At 40.3% G+C, this 22697-nt stretch overlaps 1 protein-coding gene across 1 annotated transcript; it reads left to right on the top strand.

Moving 5' to 3' along the window:
- Positions 1-898: 898 nt before the first annotated feature.
- LOC106574955 (uncharacterized) lies at positions 899-20804 on the top strand. Its single transcript, XM_045698550.2, has 4 exons — positions 899-1008; positions 1860-2098; positions 11278-11451; positions 14668-20804. Exons 2-4 carry the CDS (start codon positions 1867-1869, stop codon positions 15732-15734), a joined length of 1473 nt encoding a protein of 490 aa, XP_045554506.1. The 5' UTR covers positions 899-1008; positions 1860-1866; the 3' UTR covers positions 15735-20804.
- The last annotated feature ends 1893 nt before the right edge of the window (positions 20805-22697 follow it).

Below are 22697 nucleotides of genomic sequence, written 5' to 3'. Positions count from 1 at the left end.
CAAATTCTTATTTACAATGACGGCCCATTGGGGTCATTGTGGGTTAACTACCCTGTTCAGAACAACAGATTTTTACCTTGTCAGCTCAGGGATTTGATCCAGCAACCTTCCAGTTACGGGCCCCAAGCTCTAACCAGTAGGCTTCCTGCCGCCCCTAGATTGTCAGACCCCGGTGGCATCTTATTGTTGAAAGACAACAATCATTTTTTTTCACCTCATCCACACCGACTTTACGGAATTCAAAAGTACATTTCTTGTCTTTCATAATTTGGTCAGATATACTTGGATATGTAGTGTCAGCGTTTGTTGCTGGCATGTCATCCCTAAGTTTGCTTATCTTGGCAATATCAGTGGGTTTTGTGATAAATGAGCATCTGATTCAATGTATGAAGGAGCCGAGTTGGCTTTTTTCCCCAGAATTTTGTTTAATGTGCTCCAACGCTTTTTACTATCATTCTTTATATAATTTATCTTTGTTTCATAGTATAGTTTATTTTTATTTCATTTAGTCACATGATTTCTTAATTTGCAGTATGTTTGCCAATCAGTTGTGCTGCCAGACTTATTTGCCATACCTTTTGCCTCATCCCTCTCTACCATACAATTTTTAAATTCCTCATCAATCCAAGGAGATTTAAGTCTTTACAGTCATTTTCTTAATAGGTGCGTGCTTATTAGTAACTGGAATAATCAATTTCATAAATGTGTCAAGTGCAGCGTCTGGTTGTTCCTCATTACACATCACAGACCAGCAAATATTCTAGAAATAGAATTACACAATTAACATCTTGATCAACTCTATACAAAGGAGATGTGTCCTGCAGGAGGCTACGACCCCTTCTCATGTAATGTGGTAGGGCCTTCCCAAGGATCCGGAATGCACGGACGGTGTTAGTGGGGGAACAGGAAGTTCCGGGAAGGCGCTCACCATTCTTCAGTATAAAGAAATAGCCAGAACGATGCGGTCTAGAAGATAACCTTCGTGTCCGTTTCTATTTATTACTACAGGTATATAATAGCACGTTTAAACTTTCTAAAGAATATATTTACTTGAGATTTCTGAATTCGTTTAGCAAGTTATTGGTTTTGTGTAAAATTCATGAGCTGGTAAAATGGCGGCACCACTCGGTCTGCGTCAACGGATTTCTTTTTTCTTTTATTGCAACAATAATAACAATATTACACATCAGTACAGCGACATTCCTGTGAATACAATGGAACAAATGTAAAGTCCAGGCAGTGAGGGTGCAGCAGAGAGAGACAATTTTACGGTTGCACTACTGTTTTGAAGCTGAATGTAAAGATGATCAGTTTTCTACATGTGTACTAATATTCAGACACATTAAGTTGTTTCTATCTTTATTTATAAATGTTACTATGGTGTGAACAGACATACTATTGGTTTTGATTGAAATAATACAGTGAAGACAAGGTTATTCAGGAAAATAGTACATAGTGCTGCCTAAAACAAAAGGCAACCTTGTACTAAATGTTTTTTGTCATTTATGCGAATTCAGGAAATCTACTAGTTTAAATGCCTTTAAGTTGGGTAGCCTAATTTAAAGTGTATACTTTGTCTAATGTCAATTAATGAATGTTTTGTTGTCAATGCTTAGCTACCAGATCTATTGAAATGAGATCAGTGCTTGACTTGGACAGGAGCTCACCGGAGCTGAGAACCGGCACCTCAAATATCTACTGTTTGAGCTCATGTTCCTCTTATAGAATATTAGCTCAACAGTATTGTGGAGCTCCTGCACCTAAATATAAACAATATTTTTTTGAGAATAAATAAAGTGCCAGAACTGTCAAGACTAACTTTTGTGTCCGTTTCTCTTTATTACTACTGGCCGACTCAGATTAACCATGAGGGCGGTAACATCAACAGTGAGGACAAACCCAGCCTGCCTCTCTCCTTCCACACTGAGTCCAAGCCTACAGTCACTGGGTCCTGATTGTGACAGTGGAGCCCAGTTTGCACTGCAGGATCCAGAGATGGCATCTGTGAAGCTGGAAGACTGCAGTCAAACACTGGAGCTGAATGTCAACATTAAAGATGAAGAAGAGGAGGAGGAGATTGGGACATCTGTTTCTCATGGTAAGAGCAGGTTCTATCTAACTAAGTTTGTTGTTCGTTCCAACTTCCCACTGTGCATGAAAAGTTGCAGTAGAACTGTTTCATGATGATGTAACGCGGGTCGTATAAAGGGGAAGAAGGCGCGGCGTGTAGAGTGCTCATACTTTACTTTAATGATAACACTTAAAAAAAAACGACAGCCAACAGTTCCGTCAAGTGATACTCACAAAACAACTACCCACACCAACACAGGAAAAACAGGCTGCCTAAGTATGGCTTCGAATCAGAGACAACGATAGACAGCTGCCTCTGATTGGAAACCATACCTGGCCAAAATATAGAAAACAAAAACATAGAATGCCCACCCATCTATCACACCCTGACCTAACTAAACAGAAAAACACAGCTCTCCTAGGTCAGAGCGTGACAGATGAACTGTTAAAATGAAGCGGTAGATGTTATTTCATGCTACTGATACTTGCATGGTTTGACACCTGTATTGCCAGAATTAGTTGTATTCACTGGGCTATCTGGAGTGATCACTAAATAATTGAAGTAGTGTTTTAAAGTTATATGAAATGAGTCTGTGTAGATACTAACCCTTGTGATAGTGAGTAGAGGATGACACTCCCCATCTTACCCACTTTTAGAATAGTTTTATTCCCCTTTTGTATTGCACAACCTTCTTATATGAATACATACAGTGCATTCAGAAAGTATTCAGAGCCCTTGGCTTTTTCCACATTTTGTTACGTTACAGCCTTATTCTAAAATTGATTAAACAAAAAAATGATCATCAATGTTCCTCACAAAGGAAACACAGGTTTTTTTTAAATGTTTGTACATGTATTAAAAATTCAAAGCAAAAATACCTTTATTTACATAAGTATTCAGGCTCTTTGCGCTGAGACTCGACATTGAGCTCAGGTGCATCCTGTTTCCATTGATCATCCTTGAGATGTTTCTACAACTTGATTGAGAGTCCACCTGTGGTAAATTCAATTGATTGGACATGATTTAGAAAGGCACACACCAGTCTATATAAGGTCCCACATTTGACAGTACATGTCAGAGTGAAAACCAAGCCACGAGTTCGAAGGAAGTGTCCGTAGAGCTCCATGAAAGGATTATGTCGAGGCACAGATCTGGGGAAGGGTACCAAAACATTTCCAAATAAGAAGTGTAATATGCAGTTGCAGATAATGCAGATTACTCTTAAGAACTAGAGCCAATATTCACATAAAAAATAGAGGATTTACAGTTCCAATGCTTCTAGAATATCACCGGTTTGCAAAAACTCACAAAACAGATCCCAAATATTATGACACTCTGGGGCTTTCTTTTTCACTATATAAGTACATTTTTCAAGAGCCAGGCTTGACGTTAATTATTTTAACCAACGACCAAGTGAGGGAACTGACATACTTCCAGTGGAGAGCTATTAAACATCTAGCTTGTAATAGACAGAGGTCAACCATTTTATTTTCTCCTATGTAAGGAGAGATTCTCTGGGTAAAGATTTAGGAGGCATAGTTTAGGGATTTGTGGTATTGGGGCAGAGGTCATCTCAGAGATATAGCGCAGTACTGAGCTCCAAAATGTTTGTATCTCAACAAATTCCTCCAGGCAATGATACAAGGTGCCTAAATGTGTGTAACATTTAAAATCCATTTTTATGCAATTTTTCTCGTAAAAAAGCGATAATATTCCGACCGGGAATCTCCTTTTAGCTAAACTGAGGAAAGTAAACAAAGCTTTCGGTCGACGCGGGCACGAGCCTGAGTCTCACAGTACTGTAACCAGCCACTACCCAAATGCGCTACTTTTTTTCAGCCAGAGCCTGCAAAGCCACGATTCAGCTTTTTACCGCCTTCTGAGACCCTATGGCAGCCGTAGGAAGTGTCACGGGACAGCTAAGATCCTCACTCTTCAATAAACAGAGACAAGAAGAACGACACCTTGTCAGACAGGCCACTTCCTGCCTGAAACCTTGTCAGGTTTTTGCCTGCCAAATGAGTTCTGTTATACTCACAGACACCATTCAAACAGTTTTAGAAACTTTGGAGTGTTTTCTATCCATATGTAATAAGTATATGCATATTCTAGTTACTGGGTAGGAGTGGTAACCAGATTAAATCGGGTATGTTTTTTATCCAGCCGTGAAAATACTGCCCCCTAGCCATAACAGGTTAACACACAGGTCTGGGGTATTAGGGTCACATTTGTGGAGCTTAACAAGGGTGATATTGGTTCTCATTATCCAATCTTGGGCGGGTGTTTATTGTCTGTATCTGAGCTTTAGAGCATATCATACCCCAATACACTGCACATATCCGAAAGTGGACCTAGAAGTTTGTCCTTAAATATCTATTGGGAGCCCATCTGGACCTGCGTCTTTACCTCCCTTCATATCAGATATTTCAACACCATCCAATTCCTTTTCCAGATCCAATTTAGTGTCTTCTGAACTAGAGGGAACATCAAGACCTAATTAGTTCTCAGGAGATTCAGAGCTGTAAAGTGTGTTGTAGTAGGAAGCAAATGTTTGGTTTATTTCTACAGGATCCATTGATCATTTTCCTGTTAACCTCTCTAGGGTAGGGGGCAGTATTTTCACATCTGGATAAAAAACGTACCCGATTTAATCTGGTTGTTACTACTGCCCAGAAACTAGAATATGCATATAATTGTTTGATTTGGATAGAAAACACCCTAAAGTTTCTAAAACTGTTTGAATGGTGTCTGTGAGTATAACAGAACTCATATGGCAGGCAAAAACCTGAGAAGATTCTGTACAGGAAGTGCCCTCTCTGACCATTTCTTGGCCTTCTACACTCTCTTTATTGAAAACAAAGGATCTCTGCTGTAACGTGACACTTCCTAAGGCTCCCATAGGCTCTCAGAAGGCGCCAGAACGTTGAATGATGACTTTGCAGTCTCTGGCTGAAAAACAGTAGCGCATTTGGATAGTGGTCGATCTGAGAACAATGAGACGGGGGCGCGCGTGCACGAGACGACTCCATTTTCAACTTTGAGTCTTTGAACGAAAACAGGGTTTCCCGGTCGGAATATTATCGCTTTTTTACGAGAAAAATTGCATAAAAATTGATTTTAAACAGCGTTTGAAATGCTTCGAAGTACGGTAATGGAATATTTCGAAAAAAAATTGTCACGATACGCGTCACCGTTCGGATAGTGTCTTGAACGCAAGAACAAAACAGAGGATATTTGAACATAACTATGGATTATTTTGAACCAAAACAACATTTGTGGATGAAGTAGAAGCCCTGGGAGTGCATTCTGACGAAGAACAGCAAAGGTAATCAAATTTTTCTTATAGTAAATCTGAGTTTGGTGAGTGCCAAACTTGGTGGGTGTCAAAATAGCTAGCCCGTGATGGCGAGCTATCTACTCAGAATATTGCAAAATGTGCTTTTGCCAAAAAGCTATTTTAAAATCGGACACCGCAATTGCATAAAGGAGTTCTGTATCTATAATTCTTAAAATAATTATGTTTTTTGTGAACGTTTATCGTGAGTAATTTAGTAAATTCACCGGAAGTTTGCGGTGGGTATGCTAGTTCTGAACGTCACATGCTAATGTAAAAAGCTGGTTTTTGATATAAATATGAACTTCATTGAACAAAACATGCATGTATTGTATAACATAATGTCCTAGGAGTGTCATCTGATGAAGATCATCAAAGGTTAGTGCTGCATTTAGCTGTGGTTTTGGTTTTTGTGACATTATATGCTAGCTTGAAAAATAGGTGTCTGATTATTTCTGGCTGGGTACTCTGCTGACATAATCTAATGTTTTGCTTTCGTTGTTAAGCCTTTTTGAAATCGGACAGTGTGGTTAGATTAACGAGAGTCTTGTCTTTAAAATGGTGTAAAATAGTCATATGTTTGAGAAATTGAAGTAATAGCATTTCTAAGGTATTTGAATATCGCGCCACAGGATTCCACTGGCTGTTGAGTAGGTGGGACGATTTCGTCCCACATACCCTAGAGAGGTTAATTATGAATTGCATTAATGGCTCAGTCTGAATTTAACCTCTTAATGCACCAGGTCAGTAATTTACCAGGTTTTTCACCTTGATCATAGGACTGTTTCAGCCTAGTTAAGCTGTTTGCAGCCTTTGAGGTGGAAAGTTCTTCATACTGAGCTATAAGAGAAAATAATTCCTTGTTTACTTCTACTGAGTTATCCAAAAAAGCTTCCCTCTGCAATTCTCTGATTTTGCTGTCCAGTGCTCATTTTCTGATTTAAATTTCATTGAGTTGATTTGAAACTGGTAGAATGTATAGTTTCCCCCCAATACATGCTTAAGAGGCTTTCAATCTGGTACTCACTGACGTTTGTTTAGTGTTCAATACATGACAAGATCCTGAGGGCCATTGTCCTGCCATTCATCCGCCGCCATCACCTCATGTTTCAGCATGACAATGCACAGCCCCATGTTGCAAGGATCTGTACACAATTGAAAATGCTGAGTATGTCCCAATTCTTCCATTGCCTGCATACTCACCAGACATGTCAGCCTTTGAGCATGTTTTGGATGGTCTGGATCAACGTGAACGACAGCTTGATCCAGTACCCGCCAATATCCAGGAATTTCTCACAGCCATTGAAGAGCAGTGGGACAACATTCCACAGGCCACAATCAACAGCCTGATGAACTCCACTTCTCCAGTGCTTCATTTGTAAATTGGGAGGTGCCGGAACCAAAAGTGTACCCAAGAGGGGAGGTGACCTGGGGGGCTCTGAGGTATGTCATGACTGTCCTGATCAGGTCAGGTTACAGGAGACCACAACCCTACAGATTATCTCTCACCCCAACAGAGGAGGAGAGAGCTAGGGGTCTGAAGATGTGGGGGTTTTATGACCCCTCACGCCCATGATTTATCTTAGGCCACAGACAAAGTTCCTTTGTCCTCTCACTATGGAGGACCAGCCTCCGAACATTAAACATGCTATGAAGGGACTTTGGAACAATGGTTTCCGTCAGCCACAATGGTGGTCATGACGATAGATGGAATATGAAAATGTATGTAATTTTTGTTTTGTTATTAAAGGTTAATAGATGACGTTATTACGAAAACATTGTAACTTTAAGAGTTTTCCCCGTATATGCCTGATGTTTATACATTGTACGGTGTGGAAAATGTCCAAATCAATGTTTTGGTAAAGATGCAATGTGAAGTTAGTTGTCTAAAATTGGATTTGAGTAAAATCTAGACCTTGCCTCTTAACTTGGTACGTCCAGAGAATTGCCCTAAAGGCGGTTACGCCCACTTCTGACCCGAGGGTATAAGACATGGGAGTTAAGAATGAACAGATCAGACTAAGTGACCCAAGCTACAGTCGAGGTCTAAAAAGTCAACAAACCCCAAAATGCAACACAAGGTTGAAGACAAAGAAATCTCTTTTCTACCCAAGCTACGGATGAGTAGCTGTGTCTAAGTGGGTGAATTCAAGCCGAACCCCACCTAGCCTCCACTTTCCATCGAATCGTGGTATCTACACTGTTTCATTCCTAGGCTGTGAGCTCTGAGCTACAGAGCTGTCTGTCCTCAGAAGACCCCTTCCAGAGCAAGGGCGAGGAATCAGACCACTAAGCCAAAAAGGACACTGACATCATGAGGACAACCAGAGAGTTGCGCCGGAGAAGTGCGTCATTGAGAAGCCTAAACGACCCACGCGGAGCTTCCCATCTGAGACCTCCAACACGTAATTACATCATTATATTCTGACCCATAAGAGCGGCAGTTCGGGGCAAGGCTAGGGTTAAAATAAGCATAGCTGACAAATGCACCCAAATGTATATTTCTCTCGTGTACTTTCTCTGTTTCTCTCTTTTAAATCCCCATTTTTGGTAACATGCACCATAGTGTGTTGGCCTGTTATACTAAGTTCTAATCAATAGCCTAGACTGTGTTTTGTGTATCTTTTATCATTATTTTAGCTTTCTAGTAAATAAATAATCAACTAAGATTGGTGTGGTACGAACTCATTGGTGGGACCCGGGTTTGTGCAGATTCCCGGATTATGCGACATTCAGAATGAGACTGTAGAGGAAATTTATTAATTAGCGACTGTTGTAAAATCAATATTCTGATATTCTTTGAGTTAATTTGGGAAATAGAAACTCAATAAAAACAATTTTCCCATGGTGCCCCAGATTAATGAGTTAATAATTGCTTGATTCATTTAATCACGCAATTAGAAACCTTTAATCATTCGATGAGCAACAGTCGTCACATTAACTAATACAACGTCACGACAGGTACCAGAACATATTAAATAAAATACCTTTATAATAAAGCATTGCATGCATTATCATGGCTTTAGCGTACTGGCAAAGAGCAGTGGTGTGGAGCCGCTTGCAGAAGTTGTACACATGGAGTACATTTATTGTAGCCTAGAGTCCTGGAAAAATTTTGCTTTTTATAAACAGATTTCTTGCGGTTCTACATCATTTTAGATGGCTGGAGACTTTTGCTGAATCTTTTTTAATACCTCACAATGACCAAAATGACCGACTACTTTGACACTGACAAACTGAGAATCTGAGATCAATAAAAACAACCTTGTCTCTAATCCATCAATAGCCTAGGCCAGGTGTGAGGAGAAACACATTGTACAATATGAGGAGGAAGTTATAGTCCTAAACAAGCTTTCCAGTTTCACTGACTCACCCAATGATGTGCAGGTCACTCACCGGCCAAAAGCTTCTCTCTGTTGCTTTACTTTGTAAAACTATGCTGTTGCTCAATAGGTCTATTTGGAAGTTGATAACTTGGTAACAGACAGATTAGTATGTTCTATTCAGCAGGATCTATATGCTTTACAACCTATGTTTTCTAGCGATTGTATTAGAAATATAATAGGAAATAAATGATGAAGTGCAATGCTGGAGAGATGAGTTGCTGGCTCATGTCTATAACAGCACAGAGAGGGAGAGAGATCATAGAAAGTGAATCTCATTTTAGTTCTGTGAGAGATACAGGCGTGCTTCTCTCTCACCACAGCAATGGCCACCCTTGGTCTAAATAAGCTACAATGTTGCACAAACCTTAAACCAGGGACGGCCCAACATGAATCAATTCTTAGAATATCAGGCACGTTTTCACATTACGTTTTTTAGGAGGCATGACAATTACAGAGGAATCCAAATGTAATTACTCTGATGGCTTTTATTAGGATTTTTACATTGCAAATAGTGGAAATTTATTTTTCATGCCACAAGAGCTTGGTTACCTGATCCTGACAAATAAGTTCCAGAGCAAAAGACTACAAAACTGAGAGGTGCCGGAAGATCCGGCTCAAATTAAATACCGCCCTTCTCATATAATGGGGTAGGGACATAATAATCCCTGAAAGCACGGAGGGTTGCACCATATTTTTTTTATAACTAAACCGGACGTTTCCAATGGGAAGAGATGAGTCATAGTGGGCAGAGCCAAGCACAAGCTAGCGAGATCCTATTGGCACGTCCTAGCACACATCTCTCTATTTCTGTTAGGGAACGCCTCCTCTGTGAATATTTATTATGGATCCCCATTAGCTGCTGCTGTTTTTTAAAATAACATTTTACTGCATACTTGTGGAATAGAGTTCCATGTAGTCATGGCTCTATGTAGTACTGTGCGCCTCCCATAGTCTGTTCTGGGGCATAGTGGGCAGAGCCAAGCACAAGGTAACGAGATCCTATTAGCGCGTTCTAGCATCCATCTGCATATTTCTGTTAGGGAACTCCTCCTCACATCTGAAGCGCTCGTGTGTAATAACTCAAGTCACCTTTGCGTTCCTTCTAAACAAAGCGATTTATAAAAAATATAAAAGATAAACTTCTGCAAAGGGTAAGGTCTACAAAACGTAGTCCACTCTGTTCATAACAGATTTTAGTTTGGTAGTGAGTGGAAACGCCAAGCGGATGCTTCACATTTATACATCTGGTGAAATATCTGTCTCATTGTTCAATCTGTGGCTTCACTGTGGTAGTGGGAAAACAGTTAGTTCCAGGCTGGCACACAGCATTCTTCAGAATAAAGAAAGCGTCAGAACTGTGATGTTAAGAAGATAACCCTTGTGTCTGTTTCTATTTATTACTGCAGGTATGTAATGGCACGTTTAAACTTTCTAATTTCGAAAGAACATGTCATACCATGCTAGGTAACAAATCCGTTAAGGTATTATCACGTTTGGTAAAGGTGTTATTTTTGTGTCAAACCGAGTGAACGTGATAAACATAGATATTCATATAGCTAGACACTTTGGGTTTGTCTGAATGGATGTACATAATTTCCATCAAGGTCATTTAATAAAGAATCAATTTATTTGAAATTTCTGAGTTTGTTTAGCATGTTATTGGTTTTGTGTAAAATTGACGAGCTGGTAAAATGGCGGCGCCCACTCGGTTTGCGTCAACGAACTAAAGTGCGGGTGCAGAGAGACATTTTCACGGTCACACTACAGTTTTGAAGCTGAATGTAATGATTATCAATGTTCTACATGTGTACTAATATTCAGACACATTCAGTTGTTTCTATATTTATCTATAAATGTTACTATGGTGTGAACAGAAATACTATTAGTTTTTTTATTTGAAATAATAGTGAAGACAAGGTTATTCAGGAAAATAGTATAGTGCTGCCATAAACATACTGTAATCTTGTACTAAAGGCTTTGTTGTCATTTATGCATTTATGTGAATTTGGGAAATCTACTATAGATTAAGTGCACTTACGTTGTGTAGACTAATTTAAAGCAGGTACTTTGTCTAATTTGAATGAATGAATGTTTCGTCAATGCTTAGCTACCAGATCTATTGAAATGAGATCAGTGCTTGACTTGGACAGGAGCTCACCAGAGCTGAGTACCAGTACCTCAAATTTCTACTGCTTCTGTTCGTTTCTTTTATAGAATATTAGCTCAAAAGTATTGTGGCGTTCCTGCACCTAAATATAAACAGTACCGTCACCCACAATGAGTATCGGCACCTATTTCAGTCCAAGTCCAGCACTGAATTAGATAATTGAACATGAAGAAATATAATATATTTTTAGAGAATAAAGAAAGTGCCGGAACTGTCAAGATTAACTTTTGGTGCCTGTTTCTCATTGTTACTACAGGCAGACTATAATGAAGTATGAGAACAGTAGGAACAAACTTAGCCTGCTTCTCTCCTTCCACAGTGAGTCCAAACCTACAGTCACTGGGTCCTGATTGTGACAGTGGAGCCCAGTTTGCACTGCAGGATCCAGAGATGGCATCTGTGAAGCTGGAAGACTGCAGTCAAACACTGGAGCTGAATGTCAACATTAAAGATGAAGAAGAGGAGGAGAAGATTGGGAAATCTGTTTCTCATGGTAAGAGCAGGTTCTATCTAAGTTTGTTGTTCGTTCGTTCCAACTTCCCACTGTGTATGAAAAATTGCGGTAGAACTGTTTCATGATGAACTTTTTCAATGAGAAGGTAGATGTTATTTCATGCTACTCAGACTTGCATGGTTTGACACCAGTATTGCCAACATTTGTTTTGTTCACTGGGTTATCTGGAGTGATCAGAGAGTAGACTAAAGAAGTGAAGTAGACAAACTGCCAGTGTTTTTAAAATGTGTCTGTATTTACTGTCGTGGAAATATTGAATAAAATATTTCTCAGATACCGGAGCTTGTGAATTCAAATAGACTTTATTACAAAAGTAACAAAGCCGAGCAATTCCATGGAAGAACTGATTCTCCATTCTCAGTACTCAGCTTTTATACAGTTTTACCCTAATGTAACATTGTCACTCCACTTTATGTAAAAGATGAATACCTTCTAGCTTTGGCCACCTTAATCTTGCTGCCTTTCTTATTGTCTCAGACATTAGGGCATAGATTCTATTGGTGGCGTGACACACAGACATGTACACTCCTACTGCAGGTCTAATGGTGCCTATAACTGATTAGCTAATGTTCCTGTCCAAAGGTCTTCACAAGTTCAGGCCGATGTTGTCTATGTACGATTAACCCATGTGCATGTCCAGTAGCCTTCACAAGATCAGATATGGCCCAGACCAGTCACGTCTGTGTTGATCTACCTTGCCTCATCCACACGGATTATGCTTATGTTCTGTTTTTTACATGTCTAATGGTTAACTCGATGTTGATCAGGCTCTGTACATTCACATGGGCTCAGCCTTCATTCTGCTTACACATGTCTAATATTTAACCTTATATCGATTCTTCTTTCTGCTTCAAAGAGAACAGTATAGGTACTGAAAATCACCAGGTGACTGGAAATTCTCTAACATTACTAACCCTTGTGATAGTGAGTGGAGAATGACACGCCCCTTTTTTGTTAATGTTGCAAATGACTATTGTAGCTGGAAACTGCTTTTTTTTAAATTATTATTTTAATGGAATATCTACATAGGTGTACAGAGGCCCATTATCAGCAACCATCACTCCTGTGTTGCAATGGAATGTTGTATTAGCTAATCCAAGTTTATCATTTAAAAAAATTGTTTTCTAAGGATCAATTATCCTTTTTAAAATGATATATTTGGATTAGCTAACACAACGTGCCATTGGAACAGAGGAGTGATGGTTGCTGATAATGGGCCTCTACGCCTATGTAGATATTCCATAAAAAAATCTGCCATTTCCAGCTATGATAGTCATTTACAACATTAACAATGTCTACACTGTATTTCTGATCAATTTTATTAAACAATTTTTTTTGCTTTTCTTTCAAAACAAGGACATTTCTAAGTGACCCCAAACGTTTAAAATGTAGTGTATGTCACCCGGTACAGCCAAAAGAGGACTGGCCACCCCTTTGAGCCTGGTTCCTCTCCGTTTCTTCCTAGGTTCCTACTTTCTGGGGAGTTTTTCATAGCCAGTGTGCTTCTACATCTGCATTGCTTGCTCTTTTGTGATTTTAGGCTGGATTTCTGTAAAGCATTTTGTGATAACTGCTGATGTAAAAAGGTCTTCGTAAAATAAATTTGGTTGACATGTACAGTACCAGTCAAAAGTTTGGACACCTACTCATTCAAGTGTTTTTCTTTCTGCATTGTAGAATAATATTGAGGACATCAAAACTATGAAATAACATATATGGAATTGTGTAGTAAAAAAAAAGTGTTAAACAAATCAAAATATATTTGAGATTCTTCAAAGTAGCCACCCTTTGCCTTGACAGCTTTGCAAACTCTTGGCATTCTCTTAACCAGCTTCATGAGGAAGTCACCTGGAATGCATTTCAATTAACAGGTGTGCCTTGTTAAAAGTTAATTTGTGGAATATCTTTCCTTAATGCGTTTGAGCCAATCAGTTGTGTTGTGACAAGGTAGGGGTGGTATACAGAAGAGAGCCCTATTTGGTAAAAGACCAAGACCATATTATGGCAAGAACAGCTCAAATAAGCAAAGAGAAATGACATTCCATCATTACTTTAAGACCTGAAGCTCAGTCAATCTGGAACATTTCAAGAACTTTGACAGTTTCTTCAAGTGCAGTTGCAAAACCATCAAGCGCTATGATGAAACTGGCTATCATTTGGACCGCCACAGGAATGGAAGACCCAGAGTTATCTCTGCTGCAGGGGATAAGTAAATTAGAGTTATCAGCCTCAGAAATTGCAGCCCAAATAAATGCTTCAGAGTTCAAGTAACAGACACATCAACATCAACTGTTCCGAGGAGACTGCGTGAGTCAGGCCTTCATGGTTGGATTGCTGCAAAGAAACCACTACTAAAGCACACCAATAACAAGAGATTTGCTTGGGCCAATAAACACGAGCAATGGACATTAGACCTGTGGAAATCTGTCCTTTGGTCTGAGTAGTCCAAATTTCAGATTTTTGCTTCCAACCGCCATGTCTTTGTGAGACGCAGAATAGGTGACCGGATGATCTCCGCATGTGTATTTCCTACCGTGAAGCATGGAGGAGATGTGACGTTGTGGGGGTGCTTTGCTGGTGACACTGTCTGATTTACTTAGATATCAAGGCACACGTAACCAGCATGGCTATCACAGCATTCTGCAGCGATACGCCATTCCATCTGGTTTGAGCTTAGTGGGACTCATTTGTTTTTCAACAGGACAATGACACAACTCACCTCCAGGCTGTGTAAGGGCTATTTGACCAAGAAGGAGAGTGATGGAGTGCTGCATCAGATGACCTGGCCTCCACAATCACCAGACCGTAACCCAGTTGAGTTAGTTTAGGATGAGTTGGATTGCAGAGTGAAGGAAAAGCAGCCAACAATTGCTCAGCATGTGTGTGAACTTCAAGACTGTTGGAAAAGCATTCCTGGTGAAGCTGGTTGAGAGAGTGCCAAGCGTGTGCCAAGCTGTCAAGGCAAGGGGTGGCTACTTTGAAGAATCTAAAATACAAGCTATTTTGATTTAACACTTTTTTTGGGTTACTACATGATTCCATATGTGTTATTCCATAGTTTTGATGTTTTCACTTATTATTCAATGTAGAAAATAGTAAAAATAAAGAAAAACCCTTGAATGAGTAGGTGTGTCCAAACGTTTGACTGGTACTGTATATTACACGAACTGACTGGTTCTTCTGATGTTCACACAGGAGATCATGTTGAGACATTCTCTACATCCAGAAAGCAACAGCAGGAAGATCACAGAGCTAAGAGGTCTCACCACTGCCCACATTGTGAGGAGATTTTCCCAATTCTATCAAAGCTAAAAATACACCTAAAAATACATACAGGAGAGAATCTGTATTTCTGCACTGACTGTGGGAAGAATTTCACAACATCAAGGGCTATGACAGTTCATCAGAGAGTACACACAGGAGAGAAGCCTTACTCCTGCTCTGACTGTAGGAAGAGTTTCTCTCAATCGAGCCACCTAAAACAACATGAACGTATACATACAGGAGAGAAGCCTTACTCCTGTTCTGTCTGTGGAAATAGTTTCTCTGGACTGGGACATCTAAAACAACATGAACGTATACACACAGGAGAGAAGCCTTACTCTTGCTCTGACTGTTGGAAGAGTTTCTCTCACTCGAGCCACCTAAAACAACATGAACGTATACACACAGGAGAGAAGCCTTACTCCTGCTCTGACTGTGGAAAATGCTTTACACAATCATCTCAGCTAAAAGTTCACCAGAGAACACACACAGGAGAGAAGCCTTATTCCTGCTCTGACTGTGGAAATAGTTTCTCTCATCTGGGCCACTTTAAAACACATGAACGTATACATACAGGAGAGAAGCCTTACTCCTGCTCTGACTGTGGAAAAGGCTTCACAACATCAACTGAGCTAAAAGTTCATCAGAGAACACACACAGGAGAGAAGCCTTGCTCCTGCTCTGACTGTGGAAAATGCTTCACAACATCAACTGAGCTAAAAGTTCATCAGAGAACACACACTGGAGAGAAGCCTTACATCTGCTCTGACTGTAGGGCGAGTTTCTCTCAATCGAGCCACCTAAAACGACATGAACGTATACACACAGGAGAGAAGCCTTACTACTGCTCTGACTGTGGAAAATGTTTTAAATCATCAGCTGAGCTAAACGGTCATCAGAGAACACACACAGGAGAGAAGCCTTTCTTCTGCTCTTACTGTGGCAAGAACTTCTCCCGATTGGGCAGTGTAAAAACACACCAACGGCTACACACTTGAGAGAAGCCTTATCAGTTCTCTCACACCAGCTAAGATTTGTCACTCCACTTAATTCTCATCTCATAAAATAATTGGCAACATTGAGTTGGATCAAATGAAGAAAGTGTAGAACACTATTGTAATCCTATTGTTTCTCACTGTGAGAGAACAATGCAGAGGAAAGGGAGCGTCATAGAATGTTAGCCTCTCTTTACTGATCAGTGTGCACCTTGTCAGTTATGCTGTGTTTTTTTAGCCCGCGTCCATAGAGACACATACCAGCTCTACTGGTAGTACTGGTACTACCAGCAGTACTGCACCTGTCAACGGCACAAGTTGTTCTGCTTCCATGAGCACATACAATGCTAGCATCAGTAATTCTACATTTGTTGTTAGCCCAGCTAGCATGGACACTGACAGTTGTGATTCTGATGCAGCCGAAGAGCTACTGCCCCTTTACCCGGGAAATCACCGAACAACAGAAGGATGTTGGACCATCAAAGAGGTGCATTTTGGTGAGAACTACATTGATTTGGGATTCACTTATATTGGGAATAGTGCCTTTCCTCAGCCACAGTGTGTTTATATCTCACAACTCGATGAAACCTTCACTCTTGCGCAGACATTTAGAAACAAAACATGCCAATTTGAAAAATAAGCCACAGGAGTTTTTTGAGCGAGAGTTGAGACTACTTTCGAGTAGTAAGACATGTATAAAAGCAACAGATACCATTAATAAGAAGGGGCTAGAAGCGTCTTATATGGTGAGCTACCGAGTGGCTAGGACAGGCAAGCTCAATACTATTGTGGAGGACTTAATTATTCCTGCTTCCGCGGATATGGCTGGGACAATACTGGGGGAAAATGCCCCCAAAATTATACCGTTTCATGACGCATCAGTGACATGGCAGATGTTTTGAAACAATTACTGCTTTGCATACAAGCCAGTGAATTCAGCTGGATGAGTCAACAGACGTGGCGGGCCTGGCACAGCTCCTGGTATGTCTGTTACGTTTTTGGGGGGTCAATTAAGGAAGACATCCTCTTCTGCAAACCACTGGAAACCTGGACAACAGGATATCTTTTTAAAGTACTGGACAGCTTTGTGACATCAAATGGACTTTGGTGGTCAAGATGTGTTGGTATCTGTACTGATGGCGCAAAAGCCATGACAGGGAGACATAGTGGACTGGTATGTGCGTGCAAGCAGTTGCTCCCAACGTTACTTGGGTACACTGCAGCGTCCACCGAGAGGCTCTTGCTGCCAAGGGAATGCTTGACAGCTGGAAAGACATTTTGGACACTACAGTGAAAATGGTTAACTTTGTTAACAAGGACAACACACAGGTCTTTCCATCATTGTATGATTTTTTTGTGTGCAAATGAACTCAAGCTTACGGACAATGTCAAATGTGATCTAGCGAAGCACCTGAGTGAGTTTGGTGTGTAAGTACGATATCTGAACAAGAGAGCCTCATAACATTTGCAACAAGCGGTTCTGTGAAAATGTAATTTAATCAGAAGCTACTGCCAGATTTCTGAATTGGGCTGCGCTCAGAGTATCCTGCCTTGGCAAATCGCGCTGTTAAGACACTGATACACTTTGCAACCACGTACTTATGTGAGAGTGGATTCTCGGCCCTCACTAGCATGAATACTAAATACAGGCACAGACTGTGTGTGGAAAAGGATTTAAGACCGACTCTCTCCAATACAACCCAACATTGCAGAGTTATGTGCATCCTTTCAAGCACACACTTCTCATTAACCTGTGGTGAGTTATTAACAATTTTCAATGAGCAAGTAAGGTTTTATATGTAAGATGGCTAAATAAAGAGCAAAATTGATTATTATTATTATTTGTGCCCTGGTCCTATAAGAACTCTTTGTCACTTCCCACGAGCCTGGTTGTGACAAACTCACACTCATTCTTATGTTTAATAAATGTATTGTGTGTGTGTGTGTGAGACAGGCTAACAATATTTGAGAGCGCGCTGACCCTGATGCTAGAGGGGGTACGCAGCTGGAGGTTGAATGTTTGAAGGGGTACGGGACTATAAACATTTTGGGAACCGCTGGTCTAGATAATCCCAGTTCCTGCTGTGTCATGCTGATGGGATACTAGGGTATGGAGAAAACCATGAGTGAATGCATCTATGCCGTGTGTCAGCATTGCAGGCTGGTGGTGGTGGTGTGATGGTGTGTTTTCATGGCACACATTGGGCTCCTTGATAAAAGCGGAGCAACGTTTTAATGCCACAGGATACCTAAACATCATTGCCAATGAGGTGCATCCCTTCATGGCAGCAATGTATCCAGCTGCAAATGGATTTTTTCAGCAGGATTATGCCCCATGCCACAAGGCTTGTCCAGGAATGGTTCCATGGAAACCGTGACAGGGAATTCAGCTTTCTGCAGTGGCCTGCCGAGTCACCAGATCTCAATCCAATTGTGCATCTGTGGGAGGATATGGAACGAGCTATTCGGAGTAGATATCCACTCCCAGCCAACCCGACACAATTGTGGGAAGCATTGACGTCATCGTGGCCCAGCATCCCTGTGGGTTTCTTTCCACACCAGGTGGAGTCCATGGTCTGACGAATTGAGGCTGTTCTGAGGACAAAGGGGATTCCAACTCAATATTAGGAAGGTGTTCCTAATGTTTTGTACACTCAGTGCCAAAGAAAATGATTCAGACCTGGACTTTTTCCACATTTTGTTACAAAAAATCCTCAATCTACACACAATAGCCCATAATGACAAATTGAAAACCGTTTTTTAGATTTTTTGGGCAAATAATAAATAAGTATTCATACTGTTTACTATGGAGACTCAATTGTTCTCAGGTGCATCCTGTTTCCATTAAGTATCCTTGTGATGTTTCAACAACTTGATTTGGAGTCCACTTTGTATATTTAATTCAAACAGGCACACACCTGCCTATATAAGGTCCCACAGTTGACAGTGCATGTCAGAGCATAGTGAAGCATGGTGGTGACAGCATCATGCTGTGGGTATGTTTTTCAATGGCAGGGACTGGGAGACTAGTCAGGATCGAGGGGAAAGTTGAACGGAGCAAAGCACAGAGAAATCCTTGATGAAAACCTGCTCCAGAGTGCTCAGGACCTCACACTGGTCCACCTTCCAACATTACAACAACCCTAAGCACACAGCTAAGACAATGTTTGCAAAATACCTGTTTTTGCGTTGTAATTTTGGGGTGTTGTGTGTAGATTGATGAGGAAAAAAACAATTTAATACATTTTATAATGATGCTGTAACGTAACAAAAGGTGGAAAAAGTCAAGGGGTTTGAATACTTTTTGAATGCACTGTATCAGATAAAGATGATGTGATGATCAGTTTTCAGCATTAGTTTCGGTGGATTATTTTTATATTAGCAAACACATTTTGTTTAATGAGAAACAGGCTATGAATTGACTAGTGTTTATTAAATTGTATTTTAATGCTAGATTCATTAGTTTAGTCATTGATTAATTTATTTTAACAACTGTTGAAGTTAATTGATATAATGTTTGTACATTAATTTGTTCTGGGCAACATCTTCTCTTGTGTATAATTTTAAGTGAAACAAACTGTTTTAAGTGAAATAGTGTCTATATATGAACCAAATTTGATCCCATTCACATTCTCACAAACAAATGGCCTACACTGTGTATATACAATTGTTGACATCCGATGGTCATTTTTATGGTGGGTTGCAAAATGCAGCATCCTTCCAAGTTGAACCCACCAGAGGGGGACTGTCATGACTAGCCTGTGAGGATCAGGTTACAGTGGATTCCGGTTCTACAGAGATATCTCTCCCTCCCAAAGAGGGGGAGAAGTATAGAGGGATTGATTGGGGGGGGTTATGACCTCATGCCCATCGTAAGGCAACAGCCCAACTCCATTCTGTTCTCTAATGTGAGAGACTGGAATGTCTGTGTGCCTTAGGAAGAGTTTACAGCCCAAAACTACACAACATCAAATAAATGGACTTTGGGACATGTATATTTGATCAGCCAAATGGTGTAAACAATGATGGATGGAATATGAATGTCTATTTTATGTTCTTAAAAGTTAGTTGAGGATGTTATAACGAAAACATTAACTTGAAGAGTTTTCATGATGTATATGTGATGTTTACATACTTTGTGTAGAGAATATGCAGATGAAAGAGAATATTTTGGTGATGATAAGACTGATTTTAGTTGTCTAAACGAGATCATAGTAAATCCTAATACCTTGCCTTGTAACTAGCTACACCTAGGGAACCCAGAGACTGTGTCATAAAGATGGAAACGCCCCTTTCTACTCTACGGTATAAAACATGAGTTAAGAATTTACATATCAGACTAAGTTGACCATGCGCTGCAGCCGAGGTCTACGACTAGTCGTGGCCCCGAAACGCAACACGAGGTTGAAGACAAAGTAAATCTCTGAACAATTTGTAAGTGGCTCTGGATAAGAGCGTCTGCTAAATGACTTAAATGTAAATGTTAAATGTAACAATCAAGTTTATGGTGGAGCTATTCTAAGTTCTGTATCTAGGAAGTTGAATTTAAGCAGAACCATCCGGCTATTCTTTTCAAGTCACCGGTTGTCTACACGGCCCTCTTACCCACGCCGGGAGCATCGACACGGCTGATTAGCCTCCTCATAAGCCCACTCTCACAGAACGAGTCCAAGGAAACTGACAACTAAGAGAAAGGACATTGTGACATCGTTTGGAAAATCAGAGACTTACACCTGAAGACGAATGAACAAGGCGTTGGCCAAACCTTTCCCACTAAGCGGAACTAGACCCACAAAGAGATACCTAACAGAGACCGTAAATACATGCATTACACTTTTTACCCATAACGGGCAGTTCAGGGCAAGGTGTTAGGGCTGAAACTAAGGATAGTTTACAAATGTATCCAAGTGTTGAATTTCTCTCTTTCTCTCTCTCTCTGTAAATCTCCATCTTGTGTTGGTCCACTAGGGTCCTGTTGCCATTGTATGAAGTTTTAACCAATAACCTGGACTGTTTGTGTATATTTATCTTATGTTATCATTTAACTGGTTAGTAAATAAATAATCAACTCAATTTGTGTGGTACGGAATAATTAGTGGGACCCGGGTTTGTGCAGATTTACTAATTATATGACATTCAGAATGAGACTGAGGAAATGAATTAATTGCTGACTGTTATGAAATCTATATATTCTGAGTTAATTTGGGAAACGGTAACTCATTAAACAAACTTTTCCCGTGGTGCTCCAGGTTACTGAGTTAATTGTTACAGGATTAATTTAATCACGTAATAATAAACAGTTAATTATTTGATAAATAGCATGTCATCACATTAACGATAACGTCACGACTTATTGATGCCCCCGTGCAAGGAATCTAAGATAAAACTAGGCCTCACTGTTGAATTCAGTCCATAGGAATTGTGTAGCAAGTTACTCATACACCAATCAGGATTATTGTTGAGAGTGGTGTGGTGTGTGTGGTTTTTCTTTTTCACCAAGATACTAGTGGAGCAAGATTGACTCATGTTGTATATCTGACACAAATCAGTGTGTAGGGGATTTACTGAATGCTATGAGCTAGGGCGTATGTACCACCCGATGCAGGCATTCTGAGAAAAATACTAGTTGGGCCCAATGTAGTGTTATTTCTGTCTATCGCGTTCAGGAGCGAGTAGACTTGGTCATAATTAATTTCTTGAGCGTGGACATAGGGCCAGCCGATTAAAATTTGAGTAGATATTGGCTTGACCAAGTTAGTAATTATCTGTCTGTCTCGCGTTTTCATTGGTGCGAGTAGACCAACGGTGTATTTGTGTTTTGAAAGGTTGAACGTGAGACGTCACTTAGTAAACCCGTTCTCTTGTTGGAGGGGACTTTTGTTGTGCGGAGTCTCACTTTCCAGCACAAGTGAAGCTAAGCATTGCACCAAATGCTAAGCTAACAAGGGGGAGGAGACATTTTTGTTTTCCCCTTTGTTCAAAGTGAAATCCTGTGCTGTGCGGGAATCCCATGTGATTTCAGCTTGCGCTATCAGTGACCTCTGGTGCTGAAGAATCGCCAGTAATTGTTTTTAAATAATTCGGGTTACACTGTATGATATGATTTTCAACTTTCTACATAAACTTAGATTAAGCATCGTTTTCAGGTTAATTTAAAGTTTAATTTTCAAATAGCCTAGACAGGTATGATTCATCAATAACATTATTTAAATTGAACAATTACATTTGCAAGCTCATTAGGGCCAACTCCCACATTACTGATCTGGTATTGTTGGAAGTCCCGCCTTTGCTAGAATCCAGTGGGATTTCAGCTTTCAGGGATAAGTGGTGGTGATGAATAGGAAGTAATTACATTTTTATAATTTCTTGTGACAGCAACCATATGCTCAAATCAATTTTTATTGGGTCACATAAACATGGTTAGCAGATGTAAATGCGAGTGTAGCGACATGCTTGTGCTTCTACTTCAGACAGTGCAGTAATATCTAACAAGTAATCTAACAATTCCACAACTACCTAATACAGACAAATCTAAAGGGATGGAATAAGAATATGTACATATAAACATATGGATGAGCGGCATAGGCAAGATGCAATAGATGGTATAAGATACAGTATAAACATAAAGATGAGTATTGTAGGATATGTAAACATTATTAAAGTGGCATTTTTTAAAGTGACTAGTGATCCATTTATTAAAGTGGCCAATGATTTGAGTCTGTATGTAGGCAGCAGCATCTCTGTGTTAGTGATGGTTTTTCAGTCTCTCAGTCCCAGCTTTGATGCACCCGTACTGACCTTGCCTTCTGGATGGGTTAACAGGCAGTGGCTCGGGTGGTTGTTGTCCTTGATCTTTTTGGTCTTCCTGTGACATCGGGTGCTGTAGGTGTCCTGGAGGGCAGGTAGTTTGCCCCCGGTGATGTGTTGTGCAGACCGCACCACCCGCTAGAGAGCCTTGTGGTTGAG

Source organism: Salmo salar, chromosome 17 (genome assembly GCF_965601325.2).
Source record: "Salmo salar chromosome 17, fSalSal1, whole genome shotgun sequence".
In the NCBI taxonomy this organism is placed as follows: Eukaryota; Metazoa; Chordata; class Actinopteri; order Salmoniformes; family Salmonidae; genus Salmo; species Salmo salar.
The sequence above is the reverse complement of the archived record's forward strand: the minus strand, read 5'-3'. Positions and strand labels throughout refer to the sequence as shown.